Raw genomic sequence first — 19,086 nt, 5'->3', positions numbered from 1 at the left:
CCCAGCATCAGAGTCTTTTCCAATGAGTCAATTCTTTGCATGAGGTGGCCAAAGTATTGGAGTTTCAGCTTTAGCATCAGTCCTTCCAATGAACACCCAGGACTGATCTCCTTTAGAAAGGACTGGTTGGATCTCCTTGCAGTCCAAGGGACTCTCAACAGTCTCCTCCAACACCACAGTTCAAAAGCATCAATTCTTTGGCGCTCAACTTTCTTCACAGTCCAACTCTCACATCCATACATGACTACTGGAAAAACCATAGCCTTGACTAGATGGACCTTTGTTTTAGCAGTCATCAAATCACTGTCCCCTCCACCACTGACCCCCAGCTCCTGCCCATCCACTCTCAAGACTTCTTCTATTCAAATTTTCCTGGCCACCTTTATTGCTACCAGTTTAACATTCTCTCAATAAGTGTGCATGAAGCCCCATCTATAGGCGTCACCAACAATAAACTGATAAATAAGGAAAACAACAGAGGAAATAATGCATAAGTAAGGCACTTTTAATAAAAGGTGAGAAGAGCTATGATAAAAGGTGATGGGCTAGTCAAAATGTCCATCATCATGTCTACAAATTATAAATACTGAAGAGGGTGTAGAGATAAGGGAGCCCTCTTACACTCTTAGTAGGAATGTAAATTGGTACAGCCACTATGGAAAACAGTTTGGAGATGCCTTAAAAAGCTAAAAATAGAGATACCATATCATCCAGCTATTCTACTTCTGGGCATATATCTGGAAAAGATGAAGACTCCAACTCAGAAAGATACACACACCCCATTGTAGCACTATTACAATAACCAAGACACGGAAGCAAACTAAACGCCCCTTGACAGATGAATGGATAAACAAGATGTGGTATACACACACACACAATGGAATGTTGCTGTTCAGTCACTTAGCCATGTCCGACTCTTTGCGACCCCATGGACTGCAGCACATCAGGCTTCCCTGTCCATCACCAACCCCAGGAGCTTGCTCAAACTCTTGTCTATTGAGTCAGTGATGCCATCCAACTATCTAGTCCTCTGTCATCCCCTTCTCCTCCCACCTTCTATCTTTCCCAGCTTCAAGGTCTTTTCCAATGAGTTGGCTCTTCACAGCAGGTGGCCAAAGTATTGGAACTTCAGTTCAGCATCAGTCCTTCCATGAATATCCAGGGTTGATTTCCTTTAGAATTGACTGGTTTGATCTCCTAGCAGTCCAAGGGACTCTCAAGAGTCTTCTCCAACACAACAGTTTGAAAGCATCAAATTCTTCGGCCCTCAGCCTTCTTTGTGGTCCAACTCTCACATCCATACATGACTACTGGAAAAATCATAGCCTTGACTATATGGACCTTTGACTATATGGCAAATAACTATATCACTACAATTGTTATAAATACTATGAAAGGAAAAGAACTTTTGCTATGGAAGAAATGTAATTTTTAAAGGGCTCTGAAAGAATATTTCTTTATGAGGACCTGACCTTTTCTCTTAGACGTAAAGGATACAAGGGTTAACTGGGCAGAGACAAAAGAAAAACATGCCGGCGGAAGGGAGGCAAGAGTTTGGAGCGCCTTGTGAGCTGAGAGGATGAGCAAGGCTCCAGAATTAAGTAGCGAGGCTAGGGGGGTAAAGGAGAGGGCTCAGCTCAGGCAGAGCCTCGTGGACCAAGGAGGAGCTTGCAGTTGAAGTTAAATGCAGTAAGAAGTGACAGGAGGGTTTTAGGTCGACTTTTCTCTGCTGAGAGGAACAGATGGGAGCTGGCGAAACGGGTTGTGAAGAAATGAGTGTGTAGATGCTCAGTAAAGAAATATTGAATGATTTATTTTCAGAGTGAAGATTTGAGTTCTGTTTCTTTTCTATTTTCTAAACTTAATACATGCTAAGGTGCTCAGTCGTGTCCAGCTCTATGTGACCCCATGGACTGAAGCCTGCCAGGCTCCTCTGTTCATGGGGATTCTCCAGGCAAGAATAGTGGAGTGGGTTGCCATGCCCTTCTCCAGGGGATCTTTCCTACCCAGGGATCGAACCGATGTCTCTTGGGTCTCCTATATTGTCAGGAGGTTCTTTACCACTAGCACCACCTGGAAAGCCCAAATTTAATATATATGAGTTCAATTAGAAAATTTTAAATTCTTGTTATTTGATATTTGGTCCTGCATAAAACAGATTTCAGTCACGTGGTTAACATATCTCTTAATGACAAAAATACATGAATCCATGAAACAAAAGTTACTTTGGCTAATTATTTACCCCATGCTCTTTGAATGTTCAGGCGCACTTGAGCCTCAGGCATTGTTTGGATTTTACTGCCATCTAGTGGCTGTTGCCCAGAAAATCCCATGGATGGGGGAGCCGGTAGGCTGCAGTCCATGGGGTCGCTAAGAGTCTGACACGACTGAGCGACTTCACTTTCACTTTCCACTTTCATGCATTGGAGAAGGAAATGGCAACCCACTCCAGTGTTCTTGCCTGGAGAATCCCATGGATGGAGAAGCCTGGTAGGCTGCAGTCCATGGGGTTACATAGAGTCAGACACGACTGAAGCGACTTAGTAGTAGTAGTAGTAGTGTCTCTAAACACATAAGTTTATTTGTGTTTCTGAACAAGACACTCCTCCCAAGCTATGCAAGTGAGCAAATAAATTTCTGCTTATGTAGTGGGAGAATCTCTGTTTGGGTTTTATTTATCTTGCATTTAAATCATCATAAAGTAAGTCTGATCTTACTACCCTCTTTTTGTCTGTCTAGTTATCTAGGGTTTCATTGATCCTTCTGACTTACACCCCCACAGTCTTCCTAAAGCTCTCATTGTGAGAATTCCTCCAAAATGTTATGTGAGGCCTATCAGTGTGCCCCCTGCACAAAAGCATCTGACCTTAGGTAGCATGGGGGAGTTGAAACCCTCTCACCAAGTCAAATGCAGAGGGCTTGTGGCTGCTTAAGGACAAACATCTTTTCCTAAAATGCAAATATAAGTTAGCAGCAGACCTGGTGTCCCTTCACAGTGGTTTCCACCCAAAATTCAGGGCTCACTGGCTCCCTGAGGCTACTGGTTTTAGCATTAGTTTTAGTTTCTGTTTTAATCTGTTTTTACAAGGCTCAGAAATATCATTGGCCCAAAATGTATTCTCAAGCTATTGCAGTTCAATTTGGCTTGGTTTTATTAATCAAAGTTAGGCAAAGAACACTGCCATTACCAACACTTTCTTCAGAATACAGACGAGGGTATACATACATTTGTGTTACATTCCTCCATGCACTTGTTTAAACATATCAAAACACGTTCTTTTGTCCACCACATCCTTCATTATAATTTTACTTCTCTTCAAAGGTCCCAAGCCACTCGTTTCCGTTGGCATCAGCCAGCTCCTTTTGACAAGCAGCAGACGTGGGCAATAGATAATGTCTATATCGGGGATGGCTGTATAGATATGTGTGGTGGCCATGGAAGGTGCATCCAAGGAAACTGTGTGTAAGTAGGCTTTTTTCTTTCTTCTATAGAAAGTCCCTGACTCACATTCCAGCCAGATTTTTCTGAAACTGATTTTTGAATCACTCCCAAACTGCCTTAAGTTATATGTATTTTTCCTGAAATCCAACATTGAGCTAACTATGAAGTTTATGGCTATAGAATCTTCATTCTTGGTTAGAGATTAGGAACTGAACAATAGCTATCTTTTAAGGAGAAGACTGAGTTATAATTGACTGTGTTTTATTTTCTTCTGTGTTTTTGTGATACACCTGAGACTTGAGAAAAATATTAAAGGAGGTTCAAGAGTTCAGCATATTCTAACTGAAAATAATACATCATAAGTATTTTTCTCACTTAGGTCTGAATGTATATGTAATGATGTGCATTACTTGTGGTTTGAATGGTATTCCTATGTTATTTGTATAAAAAGTATATAAATACCTGATCAATTTGCCAGGTGTATTTCATGGAGAGACCTGGGATTTTACTCTTATAGAGCCTTAGCATCTTTGGAAGGATCTAAACAAAGTGTGTGTGTGTGTGTGTGTGTGTGTGTGTGTGTGTGTGTGTATTGTATACTACGGGGCTCTGTGCTTTATTTTCAAAAACTCTACTGTTAGATGGGGTAGTATGAATGAAGATCATGATAAAGAATTCACATTTCCCTTCTCCATTAATCTCTGCACACCTGGGAGGTCTTTCTTTTGATTAATGATTCTAGCCCATATCAACCATGACCTCTGCAACCCCAGAGCTTCCCAGTCCTATATTCATATTTCTTCCCACATTGAACAGAGAATTCAATCCTGTGGTCAGAGATGGCAGATGCTATCCAAAGTGCCCTTTGCTATTTGGAACCTGGCCTCTTGAATTCCTGATTGGCCCAAAGTCTCTGTTAAAAAGCCTGATTTCATAAATTATTAGGACCAACCAGGCTAGTTTGGTATCTGCAATTGCTTATCAGCCATCCAGAGCTGTGTCATGTAGGGAATGGGCTTTAGTGAATTCTTTCAGGTTGCTTCTTTCTTTCTACCTATAAGCCCAAGTCACTAATTTAGGAAAGCCTAGAGGCAGTTACAGAGAAGGCAATGGCACTCCACTCCAGTACTCTTGCCTGGAAAATCCCATGGACAGAGGAGCCTGGTAGGCTGCCTTCTATGGGGTCGCACAGAGTCGGACACAACTGAAGCGACTTCACTTTCACTTTTCACTTTCACGCACCGGAGAAGGAAATGGCCACCCACTCCAGTGCTCTTGCCTGGAGAATCTCAGAGACAGGGGAGTCTGGTGGGCTGCCGTCTGTGGGGTTGCACAGAGTCGGACACGACTGAAGCGACTTAGCAGCAGCAGCAGACGTAGTTAATTCACTGCTTATTTCTAACCTAAAGCACTGTTAAGGAGAGCAGCTGAATTACGGCAAACTCTGTGAAGATAACTAATCTTTCATCATCTTGGACTAGGAAAAGGAGTTGGCCTCACTAATTTGAGAGCACGCTTGCAGGGCCTGTGTTTGATGCTGACTTTTCTTTACTCTTTCTCCACTCCCAGCTGTGACGAGCAGTGGGGTGGCCTGTACTGTGATGAGCCTGAGACCTCTCTTCCAACTCAACTCAAAGACAACTTCAATCGGGCCCCATCTAACCAGAACTGGCTGACTGTGAATGGAGGGAAATTAAGTACCGTGTGTGGAGCTGTGGCTTCAGGAATGGCTCTTCATTTCAGTGGGGTCAGTGTTTGGTTGCTGTTTATTCATTTCTGCATCCTCTGAGTTCCTCCCCCTCCCAAAACTGACTTTCTTTTGAAGTTTAATCGACAAACAAGATGCAGAGTTAGAAACTCTAAATGCACAAACTTAATGTGAACTCACAACTTTCTACAAATCAGAAAATGCTAATCATTTTCAACATTTTCCTGTCACAAATCAGTTTTGACAATTTAACTATGCAGGGTGGTGTCAGTACAGGTATATTTAAGTGCACATTTTTTAAAAAGAGATTTAAATGAATTTCCACCCTGGGATAGAGAGCTTGTACAATGTGTGAAGGTCTTCCATCTGGATGATGTTCTAATTGAAAATTCCTGAGCTTGCAACAGATTTAGGATTTAAGGAGCCAAAAATCTGGAAAATGAGCTTTGATGTTTCCTGAATTTATTAACAATAATTAACCCCTTATATAACTTACCCAAGCAAGAATAACTGTTAGTAATTTCTAGACATTTATATTTATAGCCGATTATTTTGCGAATGATAGCAGCAATGTTAGAAAATTGCTTTGAGAAATTTTATAATCATTCTGCACTGCTGCCAAAGATGACTTGTTTAAAAGTAGAATTCTCCAGTAGTATGATTAAATACCTTTCATAGGTAAATTTAATTTTTAAAAATTACAAATTCACTGTCAGTTATTTGTTTCCCTACCACACCCTACCTTAGAGTTTTTTGTGCCAATGAAGTGTACTAGTATTTTAGCCCAAGAGTAGCAACAGAACATATAGCATTTTTATAATCATCAACAGTGGTTAAGAATGCAATGTTCACAATACTCTTTCTTCTTTAGTATTAACTTAGATGGAACTCTGATACCTAGTTTTCCTCATAGTTTCACCTATTAATAAGAAACAACTACTTATCTATGTTAATGAATTAATATAGAAAATATTAAAATCAACTGTAAAAGTTTAAAAAGCTTACAACTAGTATTGCTAATTATAATTAAGTTGTATTTTTGGACATCATTTTAAAATTTCATATTAAAATAGTCATCTCAATGCACTATTTTGTTAATAGTGAATGCCTTTTTAAAAATCTAACAGATACCTATAAATAACTAGAAATAGAATAGTTACTTTAATTCCAGCTCTCCTGTTGCTTAGAAAAAACAAGAGAATCTCCTTAGGATACATTGCCCTTTGTAAGTTCTAATACTAAAATTTCAAAATTCAGCATATGTTTTCTGTGTACCTACTGTGCGCTAGAGGCCATATAGAAGCTAGTATAGTAGGAGAAATTATAAGAAAATCATTACTGCAGTACTGTGTGAGCTGTATTACAAAAGAAAGGATAAAAGCCAGAGAACACCTGGAACCTGTCATGATGATTCCTTGTCACCCTATCGGTGCATTCTGCTTCTTAGGGCTGCAGTCGGCTATTGGTCACCGTGGATCTAAACCTCACGAATGCTGAGTTTATCCAGTTTTACTTCATGTATGGATGCCTGATCACACCAAACAACCGTAACCAAGGTGTTCTTTTAGAATACTCTGTCAATGGAGGCATTACCTGGAACCTACTAATGGAAATCTTCTATGACCAGTACAGTAAACCTGGGTTTGTATTCTGTTTTATCTCTAATAACTAGTACGTTGAGCAACATTGCTTGATAAGACCTGCCAGCAGTCTGTCACAGGGACCACAGGGAGACCTGAACCACACTCACCACTAGAGGATGCCCCTGAGACAAACTTGAGGATAAAGTTTCTGAGCTGGATAAACAACTGGTTTGGGTTTTTTATTTCAAGAACAACTAGTTTGTAAATTTTAAAATAGATAAATACACAATCACAATGCCAGTAATGAATGGACCCATTACAAAAAACCATATAAATTAATGAATATATAATTAAGTTCAACAACATTTTGGGAAAATGGAAACAAAAAAACGGTTTGTTTGTTCACATAGTGTTCACTCCATTTTAGGGACTTGGAGGCTAGAAAATAAACACATTGTCTTCTCCAAAATAAACACAATGAAATGTAAATATCCTTAAGAAGCCTAGAGTCTCTTTTCACATTTCTTACTGAAAAATCCTGAATAAACACAATATATGTGTCATTTTTAAGAATATATTCTTGAAGGGCAAAAATACAATGTAAAAATAAATAAATAAATAAAAAAATTTAAAAATACAATGTGACCAATTAGAAAAGCCAAAAGGTTCGTAAAAAAGAAAAGAACATTTAATAAAATAGTAGTAGGAAGAGAAGAATATGGAAGAGAAGGATGAGAGAGGAGAGAAAGAGAAAGTTGGAGGAAAGATGAAAGAGGGGATGGGAAGACAAGGAGAGGAGGAATGATTGTGGCCCAAATAAGAGACAGAAAAAAATGAGAAACGTAGATAATCCCTCAGTGCATGGCAAGCCAGATACCAGCTAAAAATTAGGTAAAATAAAAGTAATCGAGAATCTTGTAAATGATCATAGAAATTCAATGTATCAGTCAAGAACAGGTTCAGCTGTGAATTACAGAAAACCTAAAATAACTTGGAAGTTTTTTTTCCTTCTCTTAATATAAGTTAGATCCAGAAGGAAGCTGCCCAGAGCTGCTCCAGTGGTTTCACCAGGACTAGAGACCCAGGTCGGAGAAGGCAATGGCACCCCACTCCAGTACTCCTGCCTGGACATCCCATGGATGGAGGAGCCTGGAAGGCTGCAGTCCATGGGGTTGCTGAGGGTCCGACACGACTAAGCGACTTCACTTTCACTTTTCACTTTCATGCATTGGAGAAGGAAATGGCAACCCACTCCAGTGTTCTTGCCTGGAGAATCCCAAGGACACGGGAGCCTGGTGGGCTGCCGTCTATGGGGTCACACGGAGTCGGACATGACTGAAGCAACTTAACAGTAGCAGCAGAGACCCAGGTTCTTGCTAGCTGGTACTTCTGCCACACTCTACACTTGACCTACACAGCATGGTCCAAAAGAACCCACATTCCAGCTCACAAGCAAAAGGATGGGGCAAGAGCAGTGTGGTCTCTCTCTTTAAAGACATTTCCTAACACTTGCCTACACTTCCTTTCGCATTCCAATAGCCAGAACTTTGTCACAGCAACACACCCATATGCAAGGGAGTCTGGACATGTTGTCTTTATTCTGGGTGACTATTTGCCTCACTAAGAAGATGGGTTCCTAACATGAAGGGAGAATGGGAATATGGCAGTTGAGGAAATGCCAGCAGTCTCTGCCATAAACAAACATTTTAAATCCTACACATGCATTAAAGTTGGACACCAATAAAGGATTCCAAGTGAAACTAAGTGGTACACATTGTAATAGTGCAAAAAAACTGTGCTCACCTATTAGTAGAAGATGGGCGATGAGCCAAGTAAACTATTTATGAAGAAAGTTATAATGTGTCTCATGTATGAGCTTCTGAACACTTAAACAACATAATAGACAGAGAGAAGGAAGTTATGTTTCTATAGGGTAAAAGCATAACTTTCCAATCCACTTTAGTTCTCTGAAGGAGAAACAAATTCACCAAGGTAGGAACAGTGGTCATAATTTATTTACACTTTCAGCAACCTTAGATAAATTTCCACTCCAAAGGTTTTTAAAATGTGGTCAAGGATTTTTCAGGAAAGAAAAATGAGAAGAAAGTCATTGTTCTGGGTAAAGCTGTGTGATTGTGTGTCCTTCCAGGAATGGATAGATTTCTGGTATTACTTAATACTTTATAAAATTTTAATTAAACATGCCAATTTAGTGGATAAAAATTATAAAAAGATCTTACAAGGTGAGCATACAAAAAAAAGAGGAAAGAGAAGGGCACACGTGAGCTTCAAAATTGAGATGCATGAGACAATGAACTTCGAAAAAGATTATTTACCTAAAGACTCATAGGACTTCCTGGTGGCTCAGATGGTAAAGTGTCTGTCTACAATGCGGGAGACCCAGGTTCGAACCCTGGGTCGGGAAGATCCCCTAGAGAAGGAAATGGCAATCCACTCCAGTACTATTGCCTGGAAAATCCCATGGACAGAGGAGCCTGGTAGGCTACAGTCCATGGGGTCGCAAAGAGTCGGACATGACTGAGCAACTTCACTTTCACTTTCAAAGACTCATAGTCTCCAAACTGCCGGCTACTACACAGATGAGGGTCTAAGATTCACAGTCTACACTTTCCTTCCCTAAGACCAAGCTCCACTGAGCTGTTGTAACCCAAAGGGTATGCAAAATGATGGACATGACCTAAAAAATGTATTTAAATTCCAAGTACTAGAAATTCAACTAACAACATTGTAGCCTTGAATAGATTTTGATTGATCCCCATCTAGAATACTACCTACTGTTCTGGTCATTATACTTAAAGGAAGACGTAAAGAGAGAAAAAGGGGTAAAAGAATCAACAAGGAGATATTGTGTAAGCAAAACTAAGGTAACTAAACCTCTTCAGTGTGAAAGATAAAAACCAAGGGGTCATTTTGAAGCTCTTAGCTTAAAGGTTCTTCCCAGGATGAATTGAGGCTTGTTGGCCCTGTCCTGTAGTGCTAAGAGGCAGCCTTGGACTGTAAAGGGAGTTAGATTGGCATGGATTAAAAAGATGAGACTTTACCGCCGCCTCTTGCATCTCCTGCGTTGACAGGTGGATTCTTTATCATTGTGCCTCCAGGGTGAGCTCTGCAGTTTTCTGTTTGCCTAGGCCTCCTTCAGATCAGGAGGCATAGGGTATATGCACTTTGGTAGACATAAACCAATATTGACTTAAGAGATGCATGTTTGATCCCTGGGTTGGGAAGATCCCTTACAGGATGGCACAGCAACCCACTCCAGTATTCTTGCCTGGAGAATCCCATGGACAGAGAAGCCTGGCGGGCTACGGTCCATGGGGTCACAGAGTCAGACACTACCAAAGCAACTTAGCACACACACACACACGAGACCATAAAATCAAGACAATTTATCATGGTTTTTAAAAATTATTCTAGCTAAAGTCCTCTCCTCATCTCCTAAGTGATGTGTAATGTCTTATGTCTGGATGCACATCCTTTTCTCCCATGAGACATTTGACACGACTTTTCCCCAACCTCACCATCATTTATTCTTCAGATTTGTGAATATCCTTCTCCCTCCTGATGCTAAAGAGATTGCTACTCGCTTCCGCTGGTGGCAGCCAAGACACGATGGCCTGGACCAGAACGACTGGGCCATTGACAACGTCCTCATCTCGGGCTCTGCCGACCAGAGGACTGTCATGCTGGACACCTTCAGCAGTGCCCCGGTGCCCCAGCACGAGCGCTCGCCTGCAGATGCCGGCCCTGTGGGGAGAATTGCTTTTGACGTGTTTATGGAGGACAAAACTGCAGGTAAATTTTCACTGATGTTAAATGAAAATCCATTTGGGTCTTTTCCAAAAGATGTCTGCCTCTAGGTGAGTGATCACACCATCATGATTATCATGGTTGTGAAGCTCTTTTTTGTACAGTTCTTCTGTGTATTCTTGCCATCTCTTCTTAATATCTTCTGCTTCTGTTAGGTCCATACCATTTCTGTCCTTTATCGAGCCCATCTTTGCATGAAATGTTCCTTTGGTATCTCTGATTTTCTTGAAGAGATCCCTAGTCTTTCCCATTCTGTTGTTTTCCTCTATGTCTTTGCATTGGTCGCTGAAGAAGACTTTCTTATCTCTCCTTGCTATTCTTTGGAACTCTGCATTCAGATGTTTATATCTTTCCTTTTCTCCTTTGCTTTTCGCTTCTCTTCTTTTCACAGCTATTTGTAAGGCCTCCCCAGACAGCCATTTTGCTTTTTTGCATTTCTTTTCCATAGGGATGGTCTTGATCCCTGTCTCCTGTACAATGTCACGAACCTCATTCCATAGTTCATCAGGCACTCTATCTATCAGATCTAGGCCCTTAAATCTATTTCTCACTTCCACTGTATAATCATAAGGCTATATAGTATAGCATTATAATTTTATCATCTTAACATTGAATATTTATTCTTATTAATTCATTGATTAGTATTTCACATGGACAATGGTATAATTGCAAATATTTAATGAAAATCACCCTTTTAAATTGAAAAGGCTTGAAATGTTCTTCACTACTATTAAATAGTCTAACTCTTTCAAGATTATCGAGTAGACTTATATAATCTGATTTGGAACTTTGCTAAATTACTCATTTGTTTTCCCTATGTAATGGTTTATGTAAGTGAGTTTATGATCAGAGAATAATTTAAGTGCAACTTCTGTATGAATAAAAGCAAATACATGTTTTTTCAAGTACTGAAAATACTGATTTTTATTTTAGACTAATTTGTGATGTACAATTAAGCTCATGCTTGTCTTGCAAAGACAGTGCTCCTAGAAAGTATAATATCTACTTACAGAAGTAGTTTATGATACTGCAGAAGAGATTAGTGTTAGTTGATTAATGTAAGCCCTTTTTCAAGATTGCAGCATTCTAGTATATAATAAAATATATACCAGAGAATAAACTCAAGATATTGTTATTGGAATTCAGATTTCTGTGCCTTTTGATTCTTGAGTCCTATATTTCTGCTGTAGGACTAAATGTAACTCCTAATCCAATGGAGTGAAAACCAACAGATAATCGCATTATGGTAGCCATTTGAGTCCTAGAGATAAAAATGCTTGTTCTACAGGCATATGTTAAGCTCAGACAAAATCAAAAGAACACAACACTGGTGAAGGCTGGATTCCAATTAAACTGTTTGGTCTCTTCTCTTCTGAGGCCATCCAACTCTTTGCACAGTAACCCAGGCTTCCAGTTGTACCTGTTCATCTCCACTGTGAATGCTGGAGCTAACCAGGAAACTGCCAGAAAAAAGTTGGGCCTGTGAAATCAAAATGTATCATGAATTAGATGAAATGTATAGATATGTTTAATTTCTAACCTTTCTGGGATAAAATCATGAAGTTAAAGCATCCCTTCCAAAAGAGAAAGCAAATTGTGAGGGACATGAATGTATGGTGTGCATGTGTGTGTGTGTGTGTATGTGTGCGTGTGTTTGAGAGAGAGGCACAATAGGATTACTCTGCACTGATTAAGTCATATCTTGCTGCTTAAATTTTCATTAAACTCTTAGAAGCTTTTTTAAAAATCACTTTATTGAGGTATAATTGATGTACAAAAAGTTGTAGGTATTTAATGTATACAACTGGATAAATTTGGATTTATATATACACCTATGAAACCATCACAATAAAGGCCATAAATTTATCAATCATCTCCGAAAGTTTCCTCCTGCCCCTCCTCTTTTTTAATATTAATTTTTCTATTTTGGTAAGAGCACTTAACATTAATATCTCTCTTAGTAAATTTTTAAGTACGCAATACAGAATTATTAACTATAGCCCCCATGTTGTACGATAGATTTCCAGAATGTATTCACCTTGCATTACTGAAACTTTGTGCCCTTTGACTGACAAGTCCCCTTTTCCCCTCCCACTAGTCTACTCTCTGGTTATAAGAGTTTGGCTATTACAATTTTTTTCATTGCCCAGGAGACACTACCAAAATTTGAGTATAAATAGCTAACTCACTTCTCTATCATGTTACTAAAAATCTTCCTCTTTCTTTAGATTTGGCCTAAAAAGTTAAACACCTGTCAGAAAAACAAATGGATGTACATTTCCCTTTGTTTTTCATTTGTAACAAATAAAATGCATTCTTTTTTCCTAAATGTAGACTTAACTAGTTTAGGGAAAAAAAGAATGTATTGTATGTGTTACAAATGAAAAACAAACTAGTATTGGACACTTGATATATCTCAGTCTCTCAGTATCTATGTTCCTAAAATGATGTGCTTATATCAGTGTTTTGTCTGTAGATGGTATGTAATTAGAGAGATTACTACTTAAAATAATTATCGATCTTACCTAAAGTGAAAATTTGCTTTAAGGTATGTTTGTCATAAATCTGTCATAACATTTTTGTTTTTCTTTTTTAAGTAAATGAGCACTGGCTATTCCATGATGATTGTACAGTAGAAAGATTCTGTGACTCCCCTGATGGTGTCATGATTTGTGGCAGTCACGATGGAAGAGAAGTATATGCAGTGACCCACGACCTGACCCCCACTGAAGGCTGGATCATGCAATTCAAGGTGAAAATGTTATGACCTTAACAATGTGTGTGTGCTAAGTCACTTCAATCACGTCCGACTCTTTGCAACCCCATGGACTGTAGCCCACCAGGCTCCTCTGTCCATGGGGTTCTCCAGGCAAGAATACTGGAGTGGGCTGCCATGTATCCCTCCTTCTCCAGGTGACCTTCCCAACCCAGGGATCAAACCTACATCTCTTATGTCTCCTGCATTGGCAGGTGGGTTCTTTGCCACTAGGGCCACCTAGGAAGTCCAGTGTACAGCAGTCCACTGTAATTCTTCAAGATCCATCTGTCTTCTTTACAGACCAGATAGGTGAGCCGAAAGGAGATGTGATAGAAATCACAAGCCCCATGACCTTAACTATATAAATAAGCCATATACCAGTAATATAAAAATTTAAAAAAAAAAATTGTAGAGACAATGATTATTACAATCTTTTATTGACTTAATACATACATTGAAAACTATTAACAAAATTTAATATTAATATACATCCCAAGTATATATAACTTAATGATTAAAAGTGTTTTATTTTTGAACTATTTCAAGGTGAACTTGTGCTGTGTGCTGTGCTTAGTCACTCAGTTGTGTCCAACTCTTTGCAACCCCATGGACTGTAGCCTGCCAGGCTCCTCTGTCCGTGGGGATTCTCCAGGCAAGAATACTGGAGTGCGTTGCCATGCCCTCCTCCAGGGGATCTTCCCAACCCAGGGATCAAACCCAGGTCTCTGGCATTACAGGCAGATTCTTTACCATCTGAGCCACCAGGGAAGCCCAAGAATACTGGAGTGGGCAGCCTATCCCTTCTCCAGGGAATCTTCCAGACCCAGGAATTGAAGTGGGGTCGCCTGCATTACAGGTGGATTCTTTACCAGCTGAGCTACCAGGGAAGCCCTAAGATGAACTTAAATAAGATTTAATGTGCTTCTGAGATTAAATATTAATAGAGAAAAATATTGATAAGAAAAATGTATAAAACTGATTTCAATTCCCTGAGTTTAAATCATTATATGATGTAGGCATTCTTTTCCTTTAAGAGAAGATTGTGGCTATACCTACTTTTTTAATAAAAACATTTCAGTGTTTCTGGAGAAAGAAAATTATATAAAACAAAGGCATTATTAGCATTAATGCCAACATCAATTTTAGCTAAGATCTTATGTCAACCAACTTATTCTGTCTACCTCATTCCCACTGTATTAGCAACAAATGTTGCATTATGACTGTCTCCATCAACAAAGAATGCTGTGTCTTATCAAAAATACCCTCTGTAATTACTTCACTGCATCTTACTTGCAGTTGAAAGTGATTTATTGAGAGTCATAAATTGTATAACAAAACAGTAAACTTGATAAAGCTATTAGCAATCCTTCTTGGTCGAGCATTCTGCCAAACAGAAGTGCCAGACCATTAGCACAACAAACAACAATTTGTAAGAGTAGGCCCAGGCCTTCCAAGGCAATCTGCCAGCTATTGCAGAAGCACAGCTTTCAGCTTCTCTCCAAACTCCCCACACAATATATTTGGCACTTTCTATAATTTGTCACCTAGGGCAACCATGTCAACTCCACCATTCATCGGCACAGCAAATAATGAACCTGAAAAGAAACGGATGTGTTGCAGTGTCTGTCAAATAATCAGCAGCTTTCTTACTACGAAGTCCTTAGAGCATGCAATATGGTTTTAATACCTTAATAATCTTAATAATCTTTCATCTCTCTGTTTATTAGATCTCTGTTGGATGTAAAGTGTCTGAAAAAGTCACCCAGAATCAAATTCATGTTCAGTACTCTACAGACTTTGGTGTGAGCTGGAATTATCTGGTTCCTCAGTGCTTACCTGCAGACGCAAAATGCTCTGGAAGCGTTTCTCAACCATCTGTATTCTTTCCAACTAAAGGGTGGAAAAGGATCACCTACCCACTTCCTGAAAGCTTAGTTGGAAAGTAAGTAGAAAATTAAACCCTGGTTCTAAGCATTCAGAAGTGGATTTAGACACTGTGGTCAGCCTGAAAGTACTGTGTAATTGTCAGTAAAATGCTCTCTTCCTCCATAACTCTAAAGTTCACTCATTAGTGACCTCCATGATGAACTAATTTAAGGAGACCTCAAGATGTAATCCTCAGACTTGTCAAGATAGGCCCTGACAGGCTCTTCCATTTTCCGTACCTCACTATTGCTGAGCAATAGTGATGGCCTTGGAGCCAGTTGAAAAGGTATATGTTACCTTATGGACCTTGTAAATTGTGCTTTCCACATTGGCCCCTTGTCAATCCATGATAGATGGGGCCAAGAGAAAACCTAACTTATCAAGCTCTTAATACTTGTACAAATCCTAATTCTCCATGCTGTTTGTACAAATGTAGTTTGTAGGTTTCATTTTTTTTCTTATCAAAGTATTATGTTCTGCACCTGTAGTGGAAAGTAATTAGCCTAGACAGTAGTGAGCCAAGATGATTAAACTGTTTTCTGAAAAGTATGTGGAAAAGTTAATTTAGGCAATTACAAAAAAATTCCCTTCAACTGTAAAATTAGGGGAAAAGATACATTAAAGAAAATGATAGTTATGCTTCCACAATATGTCACAGTTTCTGGCTAAATGAAGAACCTTTTGTGAAACAGATTCGAGATATATGACCAGAACACATAGAGCCTTTGAATAAGGTATTTACACAAGGCAAAAAAGTCCCATAGAGATTGTCTATTGCATGATCACCCACAGTTTTCTGGAACAAATCTAAAAGGCTTAGTTAACATGCTAGACAACAATCAGTATACTTTCAGCTGCAGGTAACAGAAAATTCCATTCAAATTAAAATTACATTTGGCTCAATTGAAAGTGAAATATATTATCTGTATGATGAAAAAAATCCAAAGTAAGTGGACTGTAGGATTGGTTGGTTGACAACGTCAACAGTGTCTTCAAGGACATTATTATTTCTTACTCTCTTACTCTTATTCTTTGCTCCACTGTCCACACATGGATGTCATAATCAGTCTTCAGACTAGTTTCCTTTGTGAACATAGATGTCTCCCAGAAAGCTGGACCACAGTGCATCCTTACCTGTGTCCAATGGAAGAGAAAGAGAGTTGCTTTTGTTTCCAGCAAAGCTGGAGCAAGTACCTCTTTGCATCTCATTGGTACAAATTAGTTCAAGAATGTTCATTCCTTACACCACCAACAGTTAGGGAAATTATATTATGATTCTCATATGACTCATCTGGGCTGAAGTGGTTGCTGGAGAGCCACCATACCCTCATTGCCTCATTTCCCCGTCTTGTTCTCACTCTCTTTTTTTATAATGAGGTATATAATTTACAGTCAGTAAAATGAACACATTTTGATTGTTCCTCATGATTTCTTCCCCTTGTATAATCCATGTAACCACCAGAAACAAGATACAGAATGTTTATATCTTCCCAGGATGTTGCCTCATGTACTTTGAACTCTTTCCACCAAAAAAGGGTGGAATATGTTAATATAAGTTTAATTATGACACTTCTATTTTCCCCGGAGGACAGAGAAGAGCAATGATAAAATTAAAATCTCAGGGAAATTTTCCTTTAATATGACCCTTCAAAATTATTTTCTAATTAGCATAGTTATTCTGGGAATATTGATTATTTTTAGGGGATTCATAAGCTGCTGTTTCCCAACCACCTGAAGGCCGTGTGTATGCTGACAAGGCACTGTCAAAGGAGTGATTTACCTTCTGTACAATTTCAGAAATACAGTTAATGAATCTAAATTGCATTGTAGTCCATGTAGAACATGGACTCCAGTTCATAAGTTGATTTTTAATAGTTACAGATTTGTGTTTTAAAATGTTCCTTTTGCTTGACATAGAGGTTCCACTGTATTTTCATTTTGTTTTACAAGTTTACTCACATATTTTAAAATGTAAGTTGAACTGGCTTTAAACTTACATTGCTAGAAATAGAAAGATAATGATGGTCCCAAAACAACTTTTATTAACCCATTTCACCTTGGTCAGAATGGTTTAAATGTTTTTTCTCTTGAATACTGAATGTATATGCGGGAATATGGACCTGAATAAAGTTAACTTTTGTTCTTCACTCCTTTCCTCTTGTGTTGCCAATAGTCCAGTAAGGTTTCGGTTCTACCAGAAGCACTCAGATATGCAATGGGCAATTGACAATTTCTACCTGGGCCCTGAATGCTTGGACAACTGCAGAGGCCATGGAGATTGCTTAAAGGAACAGTGCATCTGTGATCCGGGATACTCTGGGCCAAACTGCTACTTGACTCACACTCTGAAGGTAAAATTAAAGCACCTGAAGAAAGCATGTACCCTCATTCCAGGTCGTGCATCAAGAGCCAACTTAAGAGTGAGACTAATAATTTATAACCATGTTCTTTAGGACTCCCAGTAAATAAATCCTTTGGACAGAATCTTAAATATATATATATACATACATATATATATGTATATATATATATATATGCTGCTGCTGCTAAGTTGCTTCAGTCGTGTCCTACTCTGTGTGACCCCATAGACGGCAGGCCCCCAGGCTCCGCCATCCCTGGGATTCTCCAGGCAAGAATACTGGAGTGGGTTGCCATTTCCTTCTCCAATGCATTAAAGTGAAAAGTGAAAATGAAGTCGCTCAGTCGTGTCCGACTCTTAGCGACCCCACGGACTGCACCCTACCAGGCTCCTGCGTCCATGGGATTCTCCAGGCAAGAGTACTGGAGTGGGTTGCCATTGCCTTCTCCATATATATATATATATATATATATATATATATATATATGGTTTATTAAATACAAGAATATTAGGACCAAGTGCTAGTATGTTTTACACACTTAATAATATAAACCAGTCTGTATGGATTAAAGAACATACTCTGTTTAGGGGGGTTTTATAGAGCAGACTGTTAAAGTCAATATTAAACCTTACTTAATTCACTTTTTTCAGTAGATATACTATTTAAATTAGGAGGATACTGTTGTTGTTATGAAATAAAGCAAATAATATTGATACATTATCACACACAAAAAAAACAAGTTTTCAAAAAGGTGGAAATGGCACCAGAATTTTTGTTCAGAAAGTGTTCTGATTTGTTGACTGCTGAAATGTGGTTGCATATTAAATAAGAATAGAGAGGTTAGTCTTGGAAATTTTAGCTATTATATCATTATTTAACATGCAAAGTTGCTCAACACTGTTGCCATATATATATAAACTCTGTTTCTGTGAATAAATATACTGTATTTATCTTACAATAACAGAAAAATGACTAAGGTAAAAAAGTACAAGTGATTGAAATTGAGTGTATAAGTGACAAACAATGTAAATAAAACCTGTCATTTTGTGACTTCCCTGGTGGTCCATTGGTTAAGAATATGTCTTCCAAGGCAGGGGATGCAGTTTTGATCCCTGGTCAGGGAACTAAGATCCCACATGCCACAGGGCAACTAAGCCTGTGCTCCACAATTACTAAGCCCATGCACTTCAAGTAGAGAGAAGCCCCCGAGCTGCAACTAAGACCCAAGCAGCCAAAAATAAATACTTTTTTTTTTAAACTGTGATTTTTTTCTACAATACTTCAACAATTTTGAAACTAATAGATTAAAAACATAAAATTGGAGCAGTGCTCACTTGTACCTGAAGCTGTTAGTTTGTATGTTACCAAATGAGATTATAACATGAGAAACGTAGCTACAGGTACTAAATAAATTTTTTGATGTAGAGTCTTTCATGAACATTTAAATTCCATTAGCATGCTTCAGTTGGATAAGAAATTGT

General features: G+C 38.8%; 1 protein-coding gene across 1 annotated transcript in view; it reads left to right on the top strand.

The window, feature by feature from the left end:
- The window catches only part of RELN (reelin), a 553,687-nt gene that overhangs the window by 509,137 nt on the left and 25,464 nt on the right, over positions 1 to 19,086 (top strand). The window contains exons 47-53 of the mRNA XM_055590184.1: positions 3,323 to 3,463; positions 5,012 to 5,189; positions 6,598 to 6,791; positions 10,290 to 10,546; positions 13,159 to 13,313; positions 15,047 to 15,261; positions 17,419 to 17,596. Of these exons, the coding sequence (XP_055446159.1) occupies positions 3,323 to 3,463; positions 5,012 to 5,189; positions 6,598 to 6,791; positions 10,290 to 10,546; positions 13,159 to 13,313; positions 15,047 to 15,261; positions 17,419 to 17,596 (1,318 nt within the window). The remainder of the gene's footprint in view (positions 1 to 3,322; positions 3,464 to 5,011; positions 5,190 to 6,597; positions 6,792 to 10,289; positions 10,547 to 13,158; positions 13,314 to 15,046; positions 15,262 to 17,418; positions 17,597 to 19,086) is intronic.

The sequence above is a fragment of the Bubalus kerabau genome, chromosome 8 (assembly GCF_029407905.1).
Source record: "Bubalus kerabau isolate K-KA32 ecotype Philippines breed swamp buffalo chromosome 8, PCC_UOA_SB_1v2, whole genome shotgun sequence".
Taxonomy (NCBI): Eukaryota; Metazoa; Chordata; class Mammalia; order Artiodactyla; family Bovidae; genus Bubalus; species Bubalus kerabau.
Note: the sequence above shows the minus strand (reverse complement) of the source record. Positions and strands in the feature narration are given on the sequence as shown.